General features: G+C 44.7%; 1 protein-coding gene across 1 annotated transcript in view; it reads right to left on the bottom strand.

Moving 5' to 3' along the window:
* frem1b (Fras1 related extracellular matrix 1b) overlaps positions 1 to 16085 on the bottom strand; it is a 238326-nt gene that overhangs the window by 146416 nt on the left and 75825 nt on the right. Inside the window, exons 9-12 of the mRNA XM_068037205.1 lie at positions 14359 to 14490; positions 13644 to 13988; positions 11769 to 11911; positions 1539 to 1735 (exon numbers count right to left, since the gene is read on the bottom strand). Coding sequence (XP_067893306.1) covers positions 1539 to 1735; positions 11769 to 11911; positions 13644 to 13988; positions 14359 to 14490 — 817 coding nt within the window. The remainder of the gene's footprint in view (positions 1 to 1538; positions 1736 to 11768; positions 11912 to 13643; positions 13989 to 14358; positions 14491 to 16085) is intronic.

Here is a 16085-nt window from a genome sequence, read left to right as displayed (position 1 = left end):
AAAGTGCTGGAAATACTCAGCAGGTCTGGCAGCATCTGTGGAGAGAGAAGCAGAGTTAATGATTCAGGTCTGTGACCTTTCATCAAAACTGGTAAAGTTTAGAAAAGAATTAGGTTTTAAGCAAGTGAGGGGGAGGGGATTAGGAGAGAGAACAAAGGGGAAGGTGTTTGATAGGGCAGAGGGTAGGTGAGATTAAATAACAAAGCTGTCCTGGGACAAAGGCAAAGAGTGTGTTAATGCTTGTGGTGAAAGACAAAGCATTAGTCCAGAGAAAGTGTTAATAACAGAATAATGAGCAGCTCTGACTATATGTAAAACAGACACATGGTTAAAAAATAAAATATTTTAAAAAGGGCAGTCATACTTTGAAGTTATTGAACTCAATGCCCAGTCCTCAAGACTCTAGAGTGCCTAATCGAAAGATCAGGTGCTGCTCCTTGAGCTTGTGTTAATGTTCACTGGAACACTGGAGAAGGCCAAAGACAAAATTGTTGGCATGAGAGCAGGGGGGAGTGTTGAAAGCATGTCCGAAAGCATGATCCCGAGCTTCTGGTCGCTTGCCATTTCAACACTCCCCCGTGCTCTCCTGCCAACATTTCTTCCAGGGAAGAAATCCATCTATAACTCTGTCTCCAGGAAAAACCTAAATCAGGTGGGCCAGCTGCAAAGTACTTCTATCAGCCAGAGACTTCAGAATCACAACTTCAGCTGGAAGACAACTGAAATTCCCAGACCACACAGACTGTATATTATTTTTATTTGTTCTGGACTCTAATCCAATCCAAACTATCCCTTCGCACTCTGTAATCTATTTGTGTGTTGTGTGTGTGATTCTGGAGTGTGTGTGAGTGAAAGTGTAGCGTAGTTTATTATTTTATTTAGATCGGGTTATCGGTTAAGTACAATAAACAATAACTTCTTGTTTAAACTCAAGAAAACATGTCTGTTTGGTTCTTTTACGATCACAACAAAGATAAAAGGTAAAACACTCACTGAAATGGTAAGCACATTCACTGTTTTAAAATCCTGTTGTGATCAAACAAGAAGGACAAGAGTGGAGCCTTGTGACCCCTCCTCACCTGATTGTAATGGTAAATATATTTAAATACCTGGAAGTATTTTACTGATGATGAAACTCTTGTCGATGAAGTACTGGTGCATGATATTTAAATATATCTTACAAATATGATTTCCTCTTTTCTCAACAAGGCCTCTATGTTATTTGTAACTTAAAAAAACACCTGACAGTTTGAAGCAGTAACAAAAGTGTACTTCCTGTAACAAAGACATTTGAAATAGAAGTTGGACAGCCAGCTGTAAATCAGTCCATAATTATCTTTATCACTGCTCGATGCATCAATGATGTGACTCAGAGAAGTAGAGAAGTGAAGAAATAAAGAGAAAGCATTGGATTCTATAGAACTCAAAAGATGTGGCCATAAGGATATGAGAAAAGAGGAAATCATATTAGTAAATATGTTTAACTATATCAACTTTAAAAGTATATAATTAAACCCATAAAACATTGAAAAGCATACCTCTGGTTTGTTGGGAAGAAGCAGGGTTTAGTGATTGTGTACATCAGCTCATTCTCTGGGGACTCTATATCTGTGAAGTGCAGATGATTCTTAGTAATGTGGCTAATTTCTGTTTCTTTCACTACCAAATATCGTACGGTACCATCCACTTCTTTTGGCAACTGATCCTTCACCGGGGTTACATGAATCATTGTTATCTGAAAAATAAAACAACCGTGAAGGATTGACTTTGCTATGTGACTGAATAATCATAAAAGTTCATAGGTGCATCAAAAGACGCAGGCACCTGAAGAATTATTTCTAGAAGGCTACTGAAAGGAAAGTATCCACTGTTTCATGTCACTCAAGTGTGATCCTGATGATGGTGATCTAAATCACAATGTTTCAAACCCTTCAAATAAACTTTAGTCTTCACTGCAGTTACAATGTAGTAGCCATTTGGATATGATAGCAGACTCATTTGTGTAAATTGAAATCTGGAGTAAAGATCCACAAAATAGGAAACACTCCAAAATAGATGAGTGTTAAAAATATTGGAAAGTTTGCTCCCTGACAATGATCTATATTTTCTTGTAAACTGGAGTCATGTATCAGTAATCCAGAACAATAACAGATTTTAATGAGAATGGTTAACAAAAGCATAGAAACCAAGGAAGCTCTGGCTTTCTTTCTTGGGGTAAGACAATAAGGTTTGACGGAACTGAAGGTCACAGCAACACTTAACAATACATTGATACTGTTCCTGTATTCTTTCATCCAATTAATTTTTTAAAAATCCCTTCATGGGATGTGGCTGTCACTGACATGTCCTGCCTTTATTGCCCATCCCTAATTTGCCCTTGAGACTGGTAGTGGTGAGCTGCCTTCCTGAATTGCTGCAGTCTATGTGGTGTAGTAGGTACACCCACAGTGCTGTTAGAGGAAGGGAATTCCAAGATTATGATCCGATGACAGTGAAGGAGGGCAATATAGTTGCAAGCCAGGATGGCGTGTGACTCGGAGGGAAACATGGAGATGATGATGTTCCCAAACGCTTGCTGCCCTTGTCCTTCTAGGTGGTGGAGGTCATGGGTTTGGAAGGTGCTGTTGAAGAAGCTTTGTGATTTGCTGTGGTGCATCTTGTAGATAGTGCACACTGCAGCCACAGTGCACCGCTGATGGAGGGAGTGATTGTTTAAGGTGGTGGACAGGGTGCCAATCAAAATTGCATTAATAATCTAAATTGCATTATGGCAGTGCAGTGATGCAACACTGTCGCATCAAGATGATAAACTGTAGAGTGGTAAGATATGGAGGGGTTAAATACAGCCATGTGGTACCAGTCTTTTCGTTATTATGGGACCATGTAAAGATTGAAAATGGAATTCAAGATGCCCTGGCACACTTCTGTTGGGAAGTGTCCTGGATGCCACCTTGGTAAAGGTGTTTGTACACACAGAGGAAGAAGGGCTCTCAGCAAGAGGCCATATCATTGATGATCGTCAGAGAGCATTTCACTAACCTTCATTTCAGTGAGAAACAATGCATGAGATGTCTTCGCTTCATAAAAGAAGTTGTAATTGAAATCAATCAACTGCTGCAGCCACAACTGCAACTTCAAAGCAGGGCAAGGACAGAATTGTCTATGGCTATCAAGGTGATCATGGCTCTTCACTTTTATGCACCTGGCTCCTTCCAGACTGCTGCTGAAATATAACATCCCGTGGTTTGCAGGGAACTCCTGCATAAGAGAAGTCACTGAGATGCTCGAGACACAGAGAAACAATGTAATCTCATTTCTTCTTGCCAGAGACAAACAAGCAGAGTGAGCACGAGGGTTTGTACAGATTGCAGGTTTCCATCTGGTGCAGGGTGCCATTGACTGCATACACATGGACTTGTGTGTGCCACATGTGAACTCAGCCATTTTCATGAACCAAAAGGGATTTCACTCCCTCAATGTTCAGATAGTGTGCAACCAAAGGCACTGCAACAATTGCAGGTGAATGCCTGTTATCCTGGCAACAGTCATGATTCCTTCATTCTGTGGCAGTCCACTGTGCCACCTGTATTTGACCAACCATGGAAAGTCAAAGGCTACCTACTGGGCTACAAGGGTTATCCACTCATGACATGGCTATTGACATCAGTCCAGAATCCACGCACACATGGACAGCAGGCCTACAATGAGAGCCATGTCGTCATAAGGAACATTATACAGCTCACTAAAATAAAAGCAAAATACTGCAGATGCTGGAAATCTGAAACAAAAACAAGAAATGCTGGAATCACTCAGCAGGTCTGGCAGCATCTGTGGAAAGAGAAGCAGAGTTAACGTTTCGGGTCAGTGACCCTTCTTCGGAACTGAAGAAGGGTCACTGACCCAAAACGTTAACTCTGCTTCTCTTTCCACAGATGCTGCCAGACCTGCTGAGTGATTCCAGCATTTCTTATTTTTGTTATTATAGAGCTCACCATTGATGTCCTCAAGCAATGATGCCTGGACTGCTCTAGTGGAGGCCTGAGAGAGGAAAGCAAGTTCATGATCCATGGAACTGTTGCCACTCTCCTAGGGTGGCGCCTCAGCAATTCCACTGGTCTGTCAGAGAACAGATTAATTGACTGCTGTGTTGCCTGGATGCCCCTTTTAACAGTGCTATCCAGAGCCACAATGGCAGCTGTCTGAGCTTGCAATGCAGCAATCTAAGCTCACTGCAGCACTTAGACCTTTGATTGTAGATGTTTGTGCTGCAATGGAAGCTGTGACATCAACCATTAGACACTGCATTATGGTGGGCTCCACTGGGTACTGATGGAGGTGACTACCTTTTCCATGTTGGAAAGGATGGGCTCCAAGCTCTGTACATACTCCTGTGCCAAGTTGGTGCTGAACTCCTCTGTTCTTCTTGATATTGTGTGTAGGCTTTCTAGCAGATTTTCCAATACACCAGGCATTTGGTTGTGTATGTCCATCAGCATTCTCCTGTAGCCTGGATCCTCGAAGTCCTCATCTGATTCCCCTGCAGCAGAACTAATTGACCACCTCACCCTACGGCAGGCTGGCACCTGCACTATTCTTTCACCCTGCCCTGGCTGCTGTGCACTTGTGCTGATCCCTCCTCTACGCTATCCGCTAAAATATGCACAATTTCAGTCTCTGAGTTTGATCAAGTGAGGGTGTCTCTTCATCTTTGCAGTCTTCTTGCTCTTCCTCCGCTGACTAGGAAGGTTCCAGTTCTTGAGTATCTAATATGAAAAAGGGGCAAGGGTTGTGTTGTGTTGAGGGAGAGGAGAAAGTAAGAAGTGCATGGATGTACCACCTACAGCTTGTGAATCAGAAGAGATTATGGGTTGAGGAAGAAGTGAAAAGAGAAAAAGGATTAGATAAGCAGATACCCTCATCATCAATCGCTTCAGTCCCACCAGTGGCCATGGCCTCAGTGAAGCCCCTTCCTCTGATGACAAGCACTATCTCCTCCATGAGTGTTAAAACATGCAGGTGCACTTGTCCTCCTCTAGTTTTCTGCTGCTGTCCCGTTATGCACCACTGTCCTACAAGAAAGAGGGTAGTGCGTCAGTGAGTGGTGTGCAATACATTTAGGCAATTCATGCAACTGTCATTATTGAATAGCTTCCAGTGTGTTTGAACTGTAAGTTGGTGGTGCGAAGCTTGCAGCAGTGCTAAGTGTGTAAGGGTGAGATAAAGCGTATGAATTGAAGGGTTGAATATGGATTGATAGAGATTATTGGTAGGTGGATGGTCAGAGAGTAGTGAATTAAACAGTGAATGAGGCTAGTCATGCAGTAGGCTATGCCATTTGACGATTGAACAAACACTGTGACAACTCGTGTTGGATCATCAAACCTCTTCTAGCACTGCATCCATGCTCTTGTGGCTATACTCCTGGCATTGATTGCCACCACTAATTGTTACCACTGCCTCCTGAGCACACGTCAGGAGGGCATGCTACCACCCTTCGGATACAGGATGTCTCTCCTTCTCACCACAGATTGCACCAAGACTGCCAGTGAATTGTCAGCAAACCTTGGTGCTCACTCTCTCATATGTGCAGCACAGATTCACTTTTCAAAAACTCCCACCACTTCTTGCAGCCACAATGCACCTTCTATTTGAGAAGTGTGGGCTGTCTTTAAGTCATGCTAGCCACTCATGATGTCGGGGTTCCTGCTAATGAGTGCAGCTAATGAATAGTATGGATAGTGCTGGCTGCATGCAGAAATCATTTAAAAGAGCAAGCAGTGCAAATTTAACATGCTGCCTGCAATGCAATGAACAAGGGCAGGTTAATCACGTACCGCACTCCCCACGCCCATTTTCCTATCTTTCCTTCACTCCACTGAGTTCCTAATCTTAGCCACACAAAATGCAGCAATATCACAGGGATGGGGAGAAAAAGAACTGTGGGCTCGATTTTGTGTAAGAGGCGGGGCTCCCGACACTGGGCCAAAAAGACGGGGAAAATCCTGCCTCTGCATTTTCGTGTGTCCCCCAGAGCGATCCTTCGGTGTTTTTAAATCTACGTTTCGGGAGGAGGGATCCCCATCCCTATAAAGACGGGAATCCAGCCTCCAGTAGCTGCTAACCAATCGAGGGCTGGCAGGTCAGTAGGAGCGGCAGTACCACCAGGAGCGGTGGCCACTGCTGGTACTGCTGAGGCCTCGGACCCAGGCCCAGCAGTGGAACCCCAGACAAGAGGTAGGTGAGGTGGGGTTGCCGGGGCCAGTCTAGAAGGCCCCGGCGAGGGGTTCTGGGGTTGGTCTTGCGGTCTGGGGATGGGATCCGGGGGGGGGGGGGGAGGTGAACTGGTTCCCTGTGGGGGTCCTCCGTGGGCCACAAACTGCCCACAGAGAAGGGAACCCCCCCCAAAGCCCGCAGGGAGGGCGCCTCGTTTTACAAGGTGTCCTCTCCACGCCGGTAAGATCCCAGCGGCGGCAGGAAGAGGCCCCTAAATGACACAGTGGGCGGCACAGTGGTGCAGTGGTTAGCACCGCAGCCTCACAGCTCCAGCGACCCGGGTTCAGTTCTGGGTAATGCCTGTGCGGAGTTTGCAAGCTCTCCCTGTGACTGCGTGGGTTTCCACCGGGTGCTCCGGTTCCCTCCCACAGCCAAAGACTTGCAGGTTGATCGGTAAATTGGCCATTATAAATTGCCCCTAGTGTAGGTAGGTGGTAGGAGAATTCAGGGAAGGTGGGGATGTGCTAGGGAATATGGGATTAATGTAGGATTAGTATAAGTGGATGGTTGATGGTCATGACAGACTCGGTGGGCCGAAGGGCCTCTTTCAGTGCTGTATCTCTCTATGACCATTAATAGGCCACTTAAGGGCCTCAATTGGCCTCTGTGGGGTGGGGGGGGGGAGGCTGTTATCACCCTCTCCTGCCTCCGGGAAGATTGCTGGGCGACAGGGAGGTGAAAGTTGAATGGAGTACTCCAGCTGTCCTTTTAGAAGTTTAATGTAGGTTTCCAGTCAATGAATTAAAATCATCATTCAGCATGGCATGTTTTCATGACAATATACACATTAAAGTGACAAAGTGCAGTTTTTTTTAATTGAACTATATAAATTTGGCCAAAATTAGTGCCTTTGAGGTCCTGGGATTACAATTTAATTTGATTCCAAGTGCCTTGTTTTTGCTCCAACCCCCAGGTCACCCTGTTGCAAGCTTTTCAGACCTCCCCTCCACAATAACCTCTTTGACCACAGTTTTCTTAGCATCTACGTTGAACAATATTTCTGGTAACTGACAATGGCATTCCCATGTTCGCTATCTCTAGCAAAACCATTAAAGCATTTAAAATGGTGTTTTCTTATGATATTCACTTCTTTCTGTCAGATTAAAAAACAGTTTCACTCACAGAAAATGGTCCAACTTATTTGAATGCATTAGCGGCAGAGTATAGATGTGTGAAACCAGTTGTCCAAGAAATGGCCAGTCATACAGTTCAAATACAAGGATTACCGGGGGTTTATTTGTATATATATTTGATTGACAGCTCTTTTGGAGTTTGAGGCACATGTTTAAATTTAAATTCTGAAGCAAGTAATTTTCATCTTGCCTTGTTGAAATCTAAAGCCATCGAAGAGATATAAAAGCACCATATCAACAGCAGTTAATATTCAAGAACGTTGGAGGTAATTTTCTGCTTTGCTTCCTGGGTGGTAACCTGATGGAACAAATTACCTTCCTATTGCAGACCCACCCAATTTTCATTCCATTGAAATAAGTGGAACAACAATCAGTTGAGTTCTACAATGGGTAGGTGATTTGGTCACCCAGATTACTGCCCACGGGGCAAAGTTGAAAATTGCCCTCTTTGTGTCTCATCCAATTTACACTGTAATGTAGCAAAGCCAACATGACTCTTGTTTTCTATTTTACAAGGGATAGTTAAGACTGCATCTACTGAAAGTCTACCAAAGAGTTATTATTTCTGTTCACCTAATCATTTACTCTCGCATAAACCTGTTTTGTAGTTTTAAGCCAAAACCACAATCTAGCGAAGCCTCTATTCAACTGCCTTCTTTCTTTCTTCTTTGGCCTCCTTGTCTTGAGAGACAATGGGTAAGTGCGAAGAGGTGGTCAGTGGTTTGTGAAGCAGGACCTGGAGTGGCTATAAAGGCCAATTCTAGAGTGACAGACTCTTCCACAGGCGCTGCAGATAAAATTGGTTGCCGGGGCTGTTACACAGTTGGCTCACTCCTTGCGCTTCTGTCTTTTTTCCTGCCAACTGATAAGTCTCCTCGACTCGCCAGCCTTTATGGCTGTCCGCCAGCTCTGGCGATCACTGGCAACTGACTCCCATGACTTGTGGTCAACGTCACAGGACTTCATGTCGCGTCGGCAGACATCTTTAAAGCGGGACAGGGACGGCTGGTGGGAATGATACCAGTGACGAGCCTTGGGGACCCTGCTGTAGAGGGAAAAATTGTGGCTGATGCAGCTAAATAAATACACACATATATATAAGATGAAAGTGTATCCACATATTGTTACAAAATGGGGTATTTACCCAAGGCATTGTGGGACAAGTTAGCAACTTGCAGCCTTGAGCATGGTACTGCTTAGCACAGGCAATTAGCCTGACCAAGGAGGGCCCCTCATATCAGTGCATAAGACAGCTGCTCTGTCTAATTGCAGACTACACAAAGCAACTAGGAATGCAGGCCTGATAGAGGTAGAAGGATTCATTGTGAAGACTCAAGGATAGTTGATAAGGGGGGTTTGGTAAACAAGCTGAGATGGTCAGGGGCATACCATGAGCTATCCCCACAACCACATGATGCATGATTAATAATGTTATTGGTAATGAATGTAATGTATGTAATCAATAACCGTTATGATTGGATTTTGTGTCCAGCTGGGATGGGCTGAGTAACTGTATATCTGTTGTGGATTTTCCTTTGTTCGGTGGAGAGGCATCGGGACAGCCCAGTGACCTGCTCCCTGCTGGCGTAACTCAATAAACTGTTTGACATTGGAGCAGACCTGAGTGTCGAGTGATTCTTCTAGATTCATTCCCGCTAACACTGCCATCTTCCATGCGGCTCACATGGCCAAGCCATCTCAGGCGCCGCTGGTTCAGTAGGGTGTATATGCTGGGGATGTTGGCCGTCTCGATGACTTCTGCCTTGGAGACACGGTCCTGCCACTGATGCCAAGGATTTTCCGGAGGTAGCGAAGATGGAATGAGTTGAGACGTCGCTCTTGGCTGACATATGTTGTCCAGGCCTCGCTGCCACAGAGCAAGGTACTGAGGACACAGGCTTGGTATACTCAGACTTCCGTGTCAGTGCGCCATTTCCCCACACCCTCTTGGCCAGTCTGGATATAGCAGCGGACGCCTTTTCATGCGCTTGCTGATTTCTGCTTCGAGAGACAGGTTACTGGTGATAGTTGAGCCTAGGTAGGTGAACTCTTGAACCACTTCCAGACCGTGGCCGCCGATATTGATGGATGGAGCATTTCTGACGTCCCGTCCCATGATGCTCGTTTTCTTGATGCTGATGGTTACGCCAAATTCGTTGCAGGCAGCCCCAATCCTGTCGATGAGTCTCTGCAGCCACTCTTCTGTGTGGGATGTTAATGCAGCATCGTCAGCAAAGAGGAGTTCCCTGATGAGGACCTTCTGTACTTTGGTCTTCGCTCTAAGACAGGCAAGGTTGAACAACCTGCCATCTGATCTTGTGTGGAGGAAAATTCCTTCTTCTGAAGACTTGAACGCATATGAGAGCAGCAGTGAGAAGAAGATCCCAAACAGTGTAGGTGCGAGAACACAGCCCAGTTTCACGCCACTCAGGATAGGAAAGGGGTCTGATGAGGTGCCGCTATGCTGAATTGTGCCTTTAATATTGTCATGGAATGAGGTGATGATACTTAGTAGCTTTGGTGGACATCCGATATTCTATCCGATATATCCAATATTCTAATATCAAGTAAAGCCAAGTGATATAACTGGAATCGGGTTTTCTGTTTGATCCTTGGGAACACAACAAATGGCATAACACTGGGTAGGTAAAAGCACACTCTGGGTCATGGGGAGCAAGGGCTCATAATGGCAGTGGTCTGAGTCAGAGACATAAAACATGAGAAAATATCTAGAATAAAGACACAAAAAATAACAAATATGTTTACAATTTCTTTAGAAACAGCAAACAGAGGACATCTTCCCACAATGTCACTGACTCATAGAAGCCAATTCTCTGGCAGTCCACTCCCAGTGTAGAATCCCAGTGGGAGCACAAGCCACAGAATCAGTCCTATAATGTTAACTGACCTATTTATGACCTGCGCTCCTGTTGACCAAAACTCTGCACTCGGAACAATTGGTTATCTATTTACCAGAGAAAATCTTCCCTTGTGATCCGACTATCCTAATGATTGGGTAATATCCTGTAACTATACACCCAGGCTGGAATTTTACAGCCCCCCCATAAGAGCGGCCTGGTGGCGGGGGCGGGGGGGGAGGGGGCATAAAATTGAGTGGGAGGCTGGGGGTGCCGTTCTCAACACATTCCCATCCCTGCTGCAATTTTATGTGGGGCGGCAGCAGTGAGAAACAGCCCACCCACCCCAGGCCAATTAAGGCCCTTAAGAGGCCAATTAACTGCCACTTAAGGGTCTACTCCTGCTGCCACTGGTATTTTACCCATGGCGGCCGACGGCAAAGGCCCCCAGAACATTGCCAGGTAAAACCTGTCAGCCTTCTTACGGGATGGGGGGGGGGTGGGTGGGCCCCTCATGATCGAGCACCCTGTGCCCCATGGAGGGCACCCCCCCCCCCCCACCCCCCCCCCCCCCCCCCCGCCCATGGCCCAACCACCCCCACTGGACAACACTCTCCCCACCCATTCCTAAGTGACCCCTTCTTACCTTTCCAGGGCCCGGCTGATTGTCCCCGGCGAGGCCCTGAAAACTTACCTTGGTTCTGGGGCTGTCGCCCCTCTTGCTTCGGTTGGTAGAGTGCAGTCCCAACAGTGGCCACTGCTCTGAGTGACGCTGCTGGGACTAAGAGATACCAGCCCACTGATTGGCTGGCAGCTCCATTAAATGGGACTTCCTGCCTCAAGGGACTGGAAGTCCTGCCCAAGGCCAAGTAAAGGCCTGGGGAGCATAAAATCCTGGCGTGGCTCCCCAGGCCCGTTGGAGGAAGGCTCGCCCCGGACTTTTCAGCTGGTGGGTGGGGCCTCCCGCACAACGTAAAATTCCGGCCCATAAGTCAATGAAGCCAAAATCATCCATTGCTTATGCTTGCTTTAGTCTCATTTATTAATAGCTAATACAGACATTCCATCATGATAATTTCTGGATCAAAAAACTTTGAACTTATTAATGCAGTAAGTGATAGTTCTGGTCCTCTGTATCAGCACAAAGGAAATTACAACATTTATTCTAAACATAATATCAACAAAGTAAAGGTTGATGTATAATATAATATTTCCTATAAATAATACCAATATGTTTTTGTTTAAAATTTATATTTTTGCACATTACCTAATTATTTGCCTATATATAACTTGACACCAACAACTACAGCTATATTGTTATCTGTTTTTAATACATTTTTTTTTTAGATTAGAGATACAGCACTGAATATTTTAACCCTCTATAACTAGAATGAGTGAGAGAGATATCAATATTTCCTAAATCTTCAGGCATTTTAGACCATAAAAAATGCTACAGTTTGAATCCTCTTGAAAAATAAGGTCTAGTAAATGAGTAAGAGCTTGCCTGGGGGACCGAAAGATTGGGAGGCTCATGGCTATCCGATAGAATGAACTCAAATGAATCTTCAAAGATCTCGCCTCCAAAATGATGATAATAAATCAGACCATGGAATAGATCCCGCTGCAGAAAACTAGTCACAGGATGACCTGTAAAAAATTATCAAAAGCGAAATGCTTAAAGGACATATCATTACCTGCATAAAAATAACAGGTAGAGAAATGTTATATGGAGGAGCACGCATAAATGTGTTCAGTGTGTAAGTATTTTTATTTTATATCACTTTAGGCTTTTCTGGCCAGATGTGGTAGCCAGATGGAGATAGTTACTAGAAATATTTGTCAGTAAGAATAAAGCTCATTTAACTCAGATGAACTGCAGAGAACAAAAATTAAAAATGACAGTCAGGCTTTTTCCTTTCCAATATTTATTTCATGCATTTAGTCTGAGGAGCTGTGGAGTTATTCCGAAATTACAGGCAGGATTTTGCATTTTGGGTCAGGACTCCGACGTCGAGGGCAGATTAGGGTCCTGATCCCCTTATGGGGAACAATCATCTGACTGTGATTTTGCCTGAATTGGCCAATTGGTGGCCAGACGGTGCGCTTGCCATCCGATTAAGGATGGCGGGCGGGATCCTGCAGATGGAGAGCCAATAGGAGGCCCTCCAGCAAGGAAGGAGCTGCAGCCTGCTGTTGCAGATAAGGGAGAGAGAAGACACCTCCACCTTGAGGTGCCTCTCAGCAACTTTAACAAATCTGAAATTAAAAATGGCCACAGCTGCTGGGCCACCACTGTGGAGGGGTGCCCCTCCATTGGGTGGCAGGTGGGTGGGTAGGGGGTTGAGTATTCATTGTTTTAACCACCAGAAACCCCAGCTTTTGAAGTCATCATTTGATTTAAACCTGAACCTGAAGCTTGAATGTTCTTTTCTACACGATGGTGATGTCTATAGCTACAATCCAGGCACATGGCTTCAGTTACTAGCTGTGAAGGGTGAGTGTGGACATTTTACTTGGGTGTAAATGCCAATGGCACCTATTTAGCTTTCACAAATTAACTTAACATGCTGTTCATCCATTTCTACAATGGACAACAGACAGTAATATTGCTCATTGTTGTAACAATTCCATTATTTTCTAGAGTGGTTTATGTTTCAAATATTTTTCCATCCCGCATCTCTGGAGTTCTGTTCCATTGCAACCATGAAATGGAATTCTCTGCCATAGTGAGGGTAAGGTCAGCTTCCACTCTGTTCCCAACAATTGCACCAACAGGATAATGTGGAAAATCTTGGCCTTGGTGTTTAAAGAAAAATAAATGAAAAGCAAAAGGTTGACTCTGATAAATGATATCTGAAAGAATACTAAAGTTGATTCACCAGGATTATTGTGAAAGACACAATAAAATGCCCAAACACCTCCTGCTGACAAAAAGATGAGAGTGATAGATACATTTAAGTTTGGAAATGACTCTCCTGCAATATTAATGGATGAGCATTTAACGCATTTGCATGACGGTCTGAACTTCTCACATTATATATATCAGTATCGGAGTTCAGTCTGCCAAATCGATGCACCACTGACCTTACATATTTGCCAGGGATTTTAATGGACAATAGATGCAATAGAGGGGACGAGTTTGGCAGCTAGTAGTATGGAAAGGATTACTCATCAGACAAGCTTTTTCTTATAACTTTCCTAGGAGTTTGAGTAATGCTCTGGAAGATTATTCCAAGATAATGTTGCATAAATAAAATAGTGTGGACTTCACTCTAATAGGAGCAACAAGTACAAACTGTTAATTCAGGGTCTTAGAATTATATTTCTGATTTATATTAAGTTTTCATTGAAAATGCTTTTTAATTCCATCAGCACTTACCCAATAGATCTGATGGAGTTTTTTTCAAAATCTCGCCAGCTCTTGGTGGAATTATAATCTTGTACAAAATATAATCATCACTAGAATCCAAATCGGAAGACAGTAGCATATGGTTCTCGATTAATATAGCCTTTCCTTCAGCTAGTTCAAAAGCAAGGTTGTTAATTAAGAAGGGAGGGCTGTCATCTTTGGGCAAGATATTAATTGGAAACTTGTGTCTAGTAGTATGTTTTCCATCGAAAATTCGGAATACAATAGAATCCTTGGTTGTATCACTATCGTCATGGTGATAGCGCACAACTCCATCCTTAATGTCGTTAACCGTGCACATGAATCCTTTGCCACCTGATGATTGTACAAGTCAGAAACAGAATTATGAAATATGAATTTAGCAGAGACAAATCTTATGAATATTATTTCATCCCAGTACATCAGTACCTTTGCAATCCATTTTATGTCACGTCAGTATTTTTGACAATTTATTACTAGCCTCTACAATGTGATTTATTTTGAAGATGTTAAATATGATCAACATTGTAGCTTGTGGTCAATAGGTCTGAGTATCCTTTAATTCAAGAGCATGTCCTCCCAACACTCTCCCCCACTGCACCACAACCATGTGGTGCGTGTTATCCTCAGTTGAAAAAAATTACATTGATGCTGATCATTCTCCACATGGTGATAGATCATTGTTAAAATTATTTTAATTTTTTACCTCTAACTGTGAGTTGTCCATGCTGCAATCCTTCCACTGCTATTAAACGCACAGCATTCATATTATCATTGTCCACTATCTGGAAATTTTCCCAAGTAATTGGTCGAGATTGACCTTCTAACAAGTCCAGACCTGCACAGATTAGGAATACCTGAATAAGAACACCATTTAGCAGGAGAAGGTCATCAAAGCCATCAAGTTGTAATTAGTTATGGGTACGGTTATGTGCTTATGTTACTGAACTAATAATCCAGGGCTGGACAAAATGGGCCCGATTTTAAATCTGTACAAGAATGGGTTTTGGGTGAGTTAAAATTTCACCCTGTGAGTTCAAATTCCATCAGGGCAGGTTGAGAATTTTAATTCAGTTTAAAAAAATCTGGAAGTACAAGGCTGGAATTAATAAAAATGACCTTGAAGCTGTTGAATTGTCATAAAACCCAACAGTTTCACTAGTATCCTTTAGGGAAGAAAACCAGTCTTACCCAGTCTGGCCCATCCCACATCAATGTGATTGGCTTTTAACTGCCCTCTGAAAGGGCCTAGCAAGCCACTCAGCTTTATCACCACCTTCTCAAGGCAACCGTGGTAATAAATGTCGACCTTGCCAGTGATGAAAGAAAGCAACTGCTGCCTTGATAGGCCTTTTGGAGAACGCCAAGAGAGGCACAGAGGGTTGCTGTTGGCATATCCAAGGGGGCAAAATACCCAAGAGGGGAGAAATGAAAGCGGTATGGCTATGTGATAAGAAGGGGAGGACACAGCAAAGACAGATACAAAAGGGGTCAAGAGAGGAGAAAGAAAGGAGATAAAAATAATAGGCTTGGGTCTAAAATGGCAGCTAAAATGTGCAAATGAATGGTCACAGAAGGAATTCAGGTTACATGGGCATGGCAAGATGAGAACAGTTATGTCCTTGTTGTTAAGAGAAGACAGGGAGGAGACAATGGGCTGGATTTTGTGTAGGAGGTGAGACTCCTGACGCTGGGCCGAAAAGGTGGGGGAAACCCTGCCTCTGCATTGTTGTGCCCCACCACCCCCCAGAGGGATCTTCCGATCTTTTTAAATCAAAGTTTCAGGAGCCGGGATTCCTGTCCCTTTAAAGACGGGGATCCCGCCTCCAAGAGCTGCTGGCCAATCAGAGGGCCGGCAGCTCAGCAGTATCGGCAGTACTGCAGAGGCCTCGGACTCTGACCCAGCGCTGGAATCTCAGACCAGAGGTGAGTGAGATGGGGTCACCAGGGCCAGTCCGGAAGGCCACAGCAGAGGGGTTGGGGGGTTGGTCGTGTAGTCCAGAGGGAGGGGGTAAACTGGTTGCCTGGGGGGAGGGCTCCCCCCACAAGCCCACAGGGAGGGCACCTCATTTTACACGGTCACCTCACTGCGTGGCGAAAGCCGTCCCTTGCCTCTGGTAAGATCCCTGCGGCTGCAGGAAGAGGCCCTTAAGGGCCTCAATTGGCCTCTGGGTGGGAAGGCCGTCGTCAGCCTGTCACAACCCTCCACCCCCAAACCCCCAGGAAGAATACTTGGCGACAGGCCCTCCAATCACCCGCAACCAACCCCCCCCCCCCCCACCCCCGCACCTGTCATGATAGTCTGTGCCCCCTCTGCCTCAGGTGGCCATACAAAATCCAGGCTAATGCGAGAGAATTCAAAGATTAAGATTTGTGGTGGAACACTTGTCGACAGCGTGGAGTTGCTTGCAGCATAGACAACCAATATTCCGT

The sequence above is a fragment of the Heterodontus francisci genome, chromosome 8, assembly GCF_036365525.1.
Source record: "Heterodontus francisci isolate sHetFra1 chromosome 8, sHetFra1.hap1, whole genome shotgun sequence".
Lineage (NCBI taxonomy): Eukaryota > Metazoa > Chordata > Chondrichthyes > Heterodontiformes > Heterodontidae > Heterodontus > Heterodontus francisci.
This window is presented reverse-complemented; position numbering and strand designations above follow the sequence as displayed.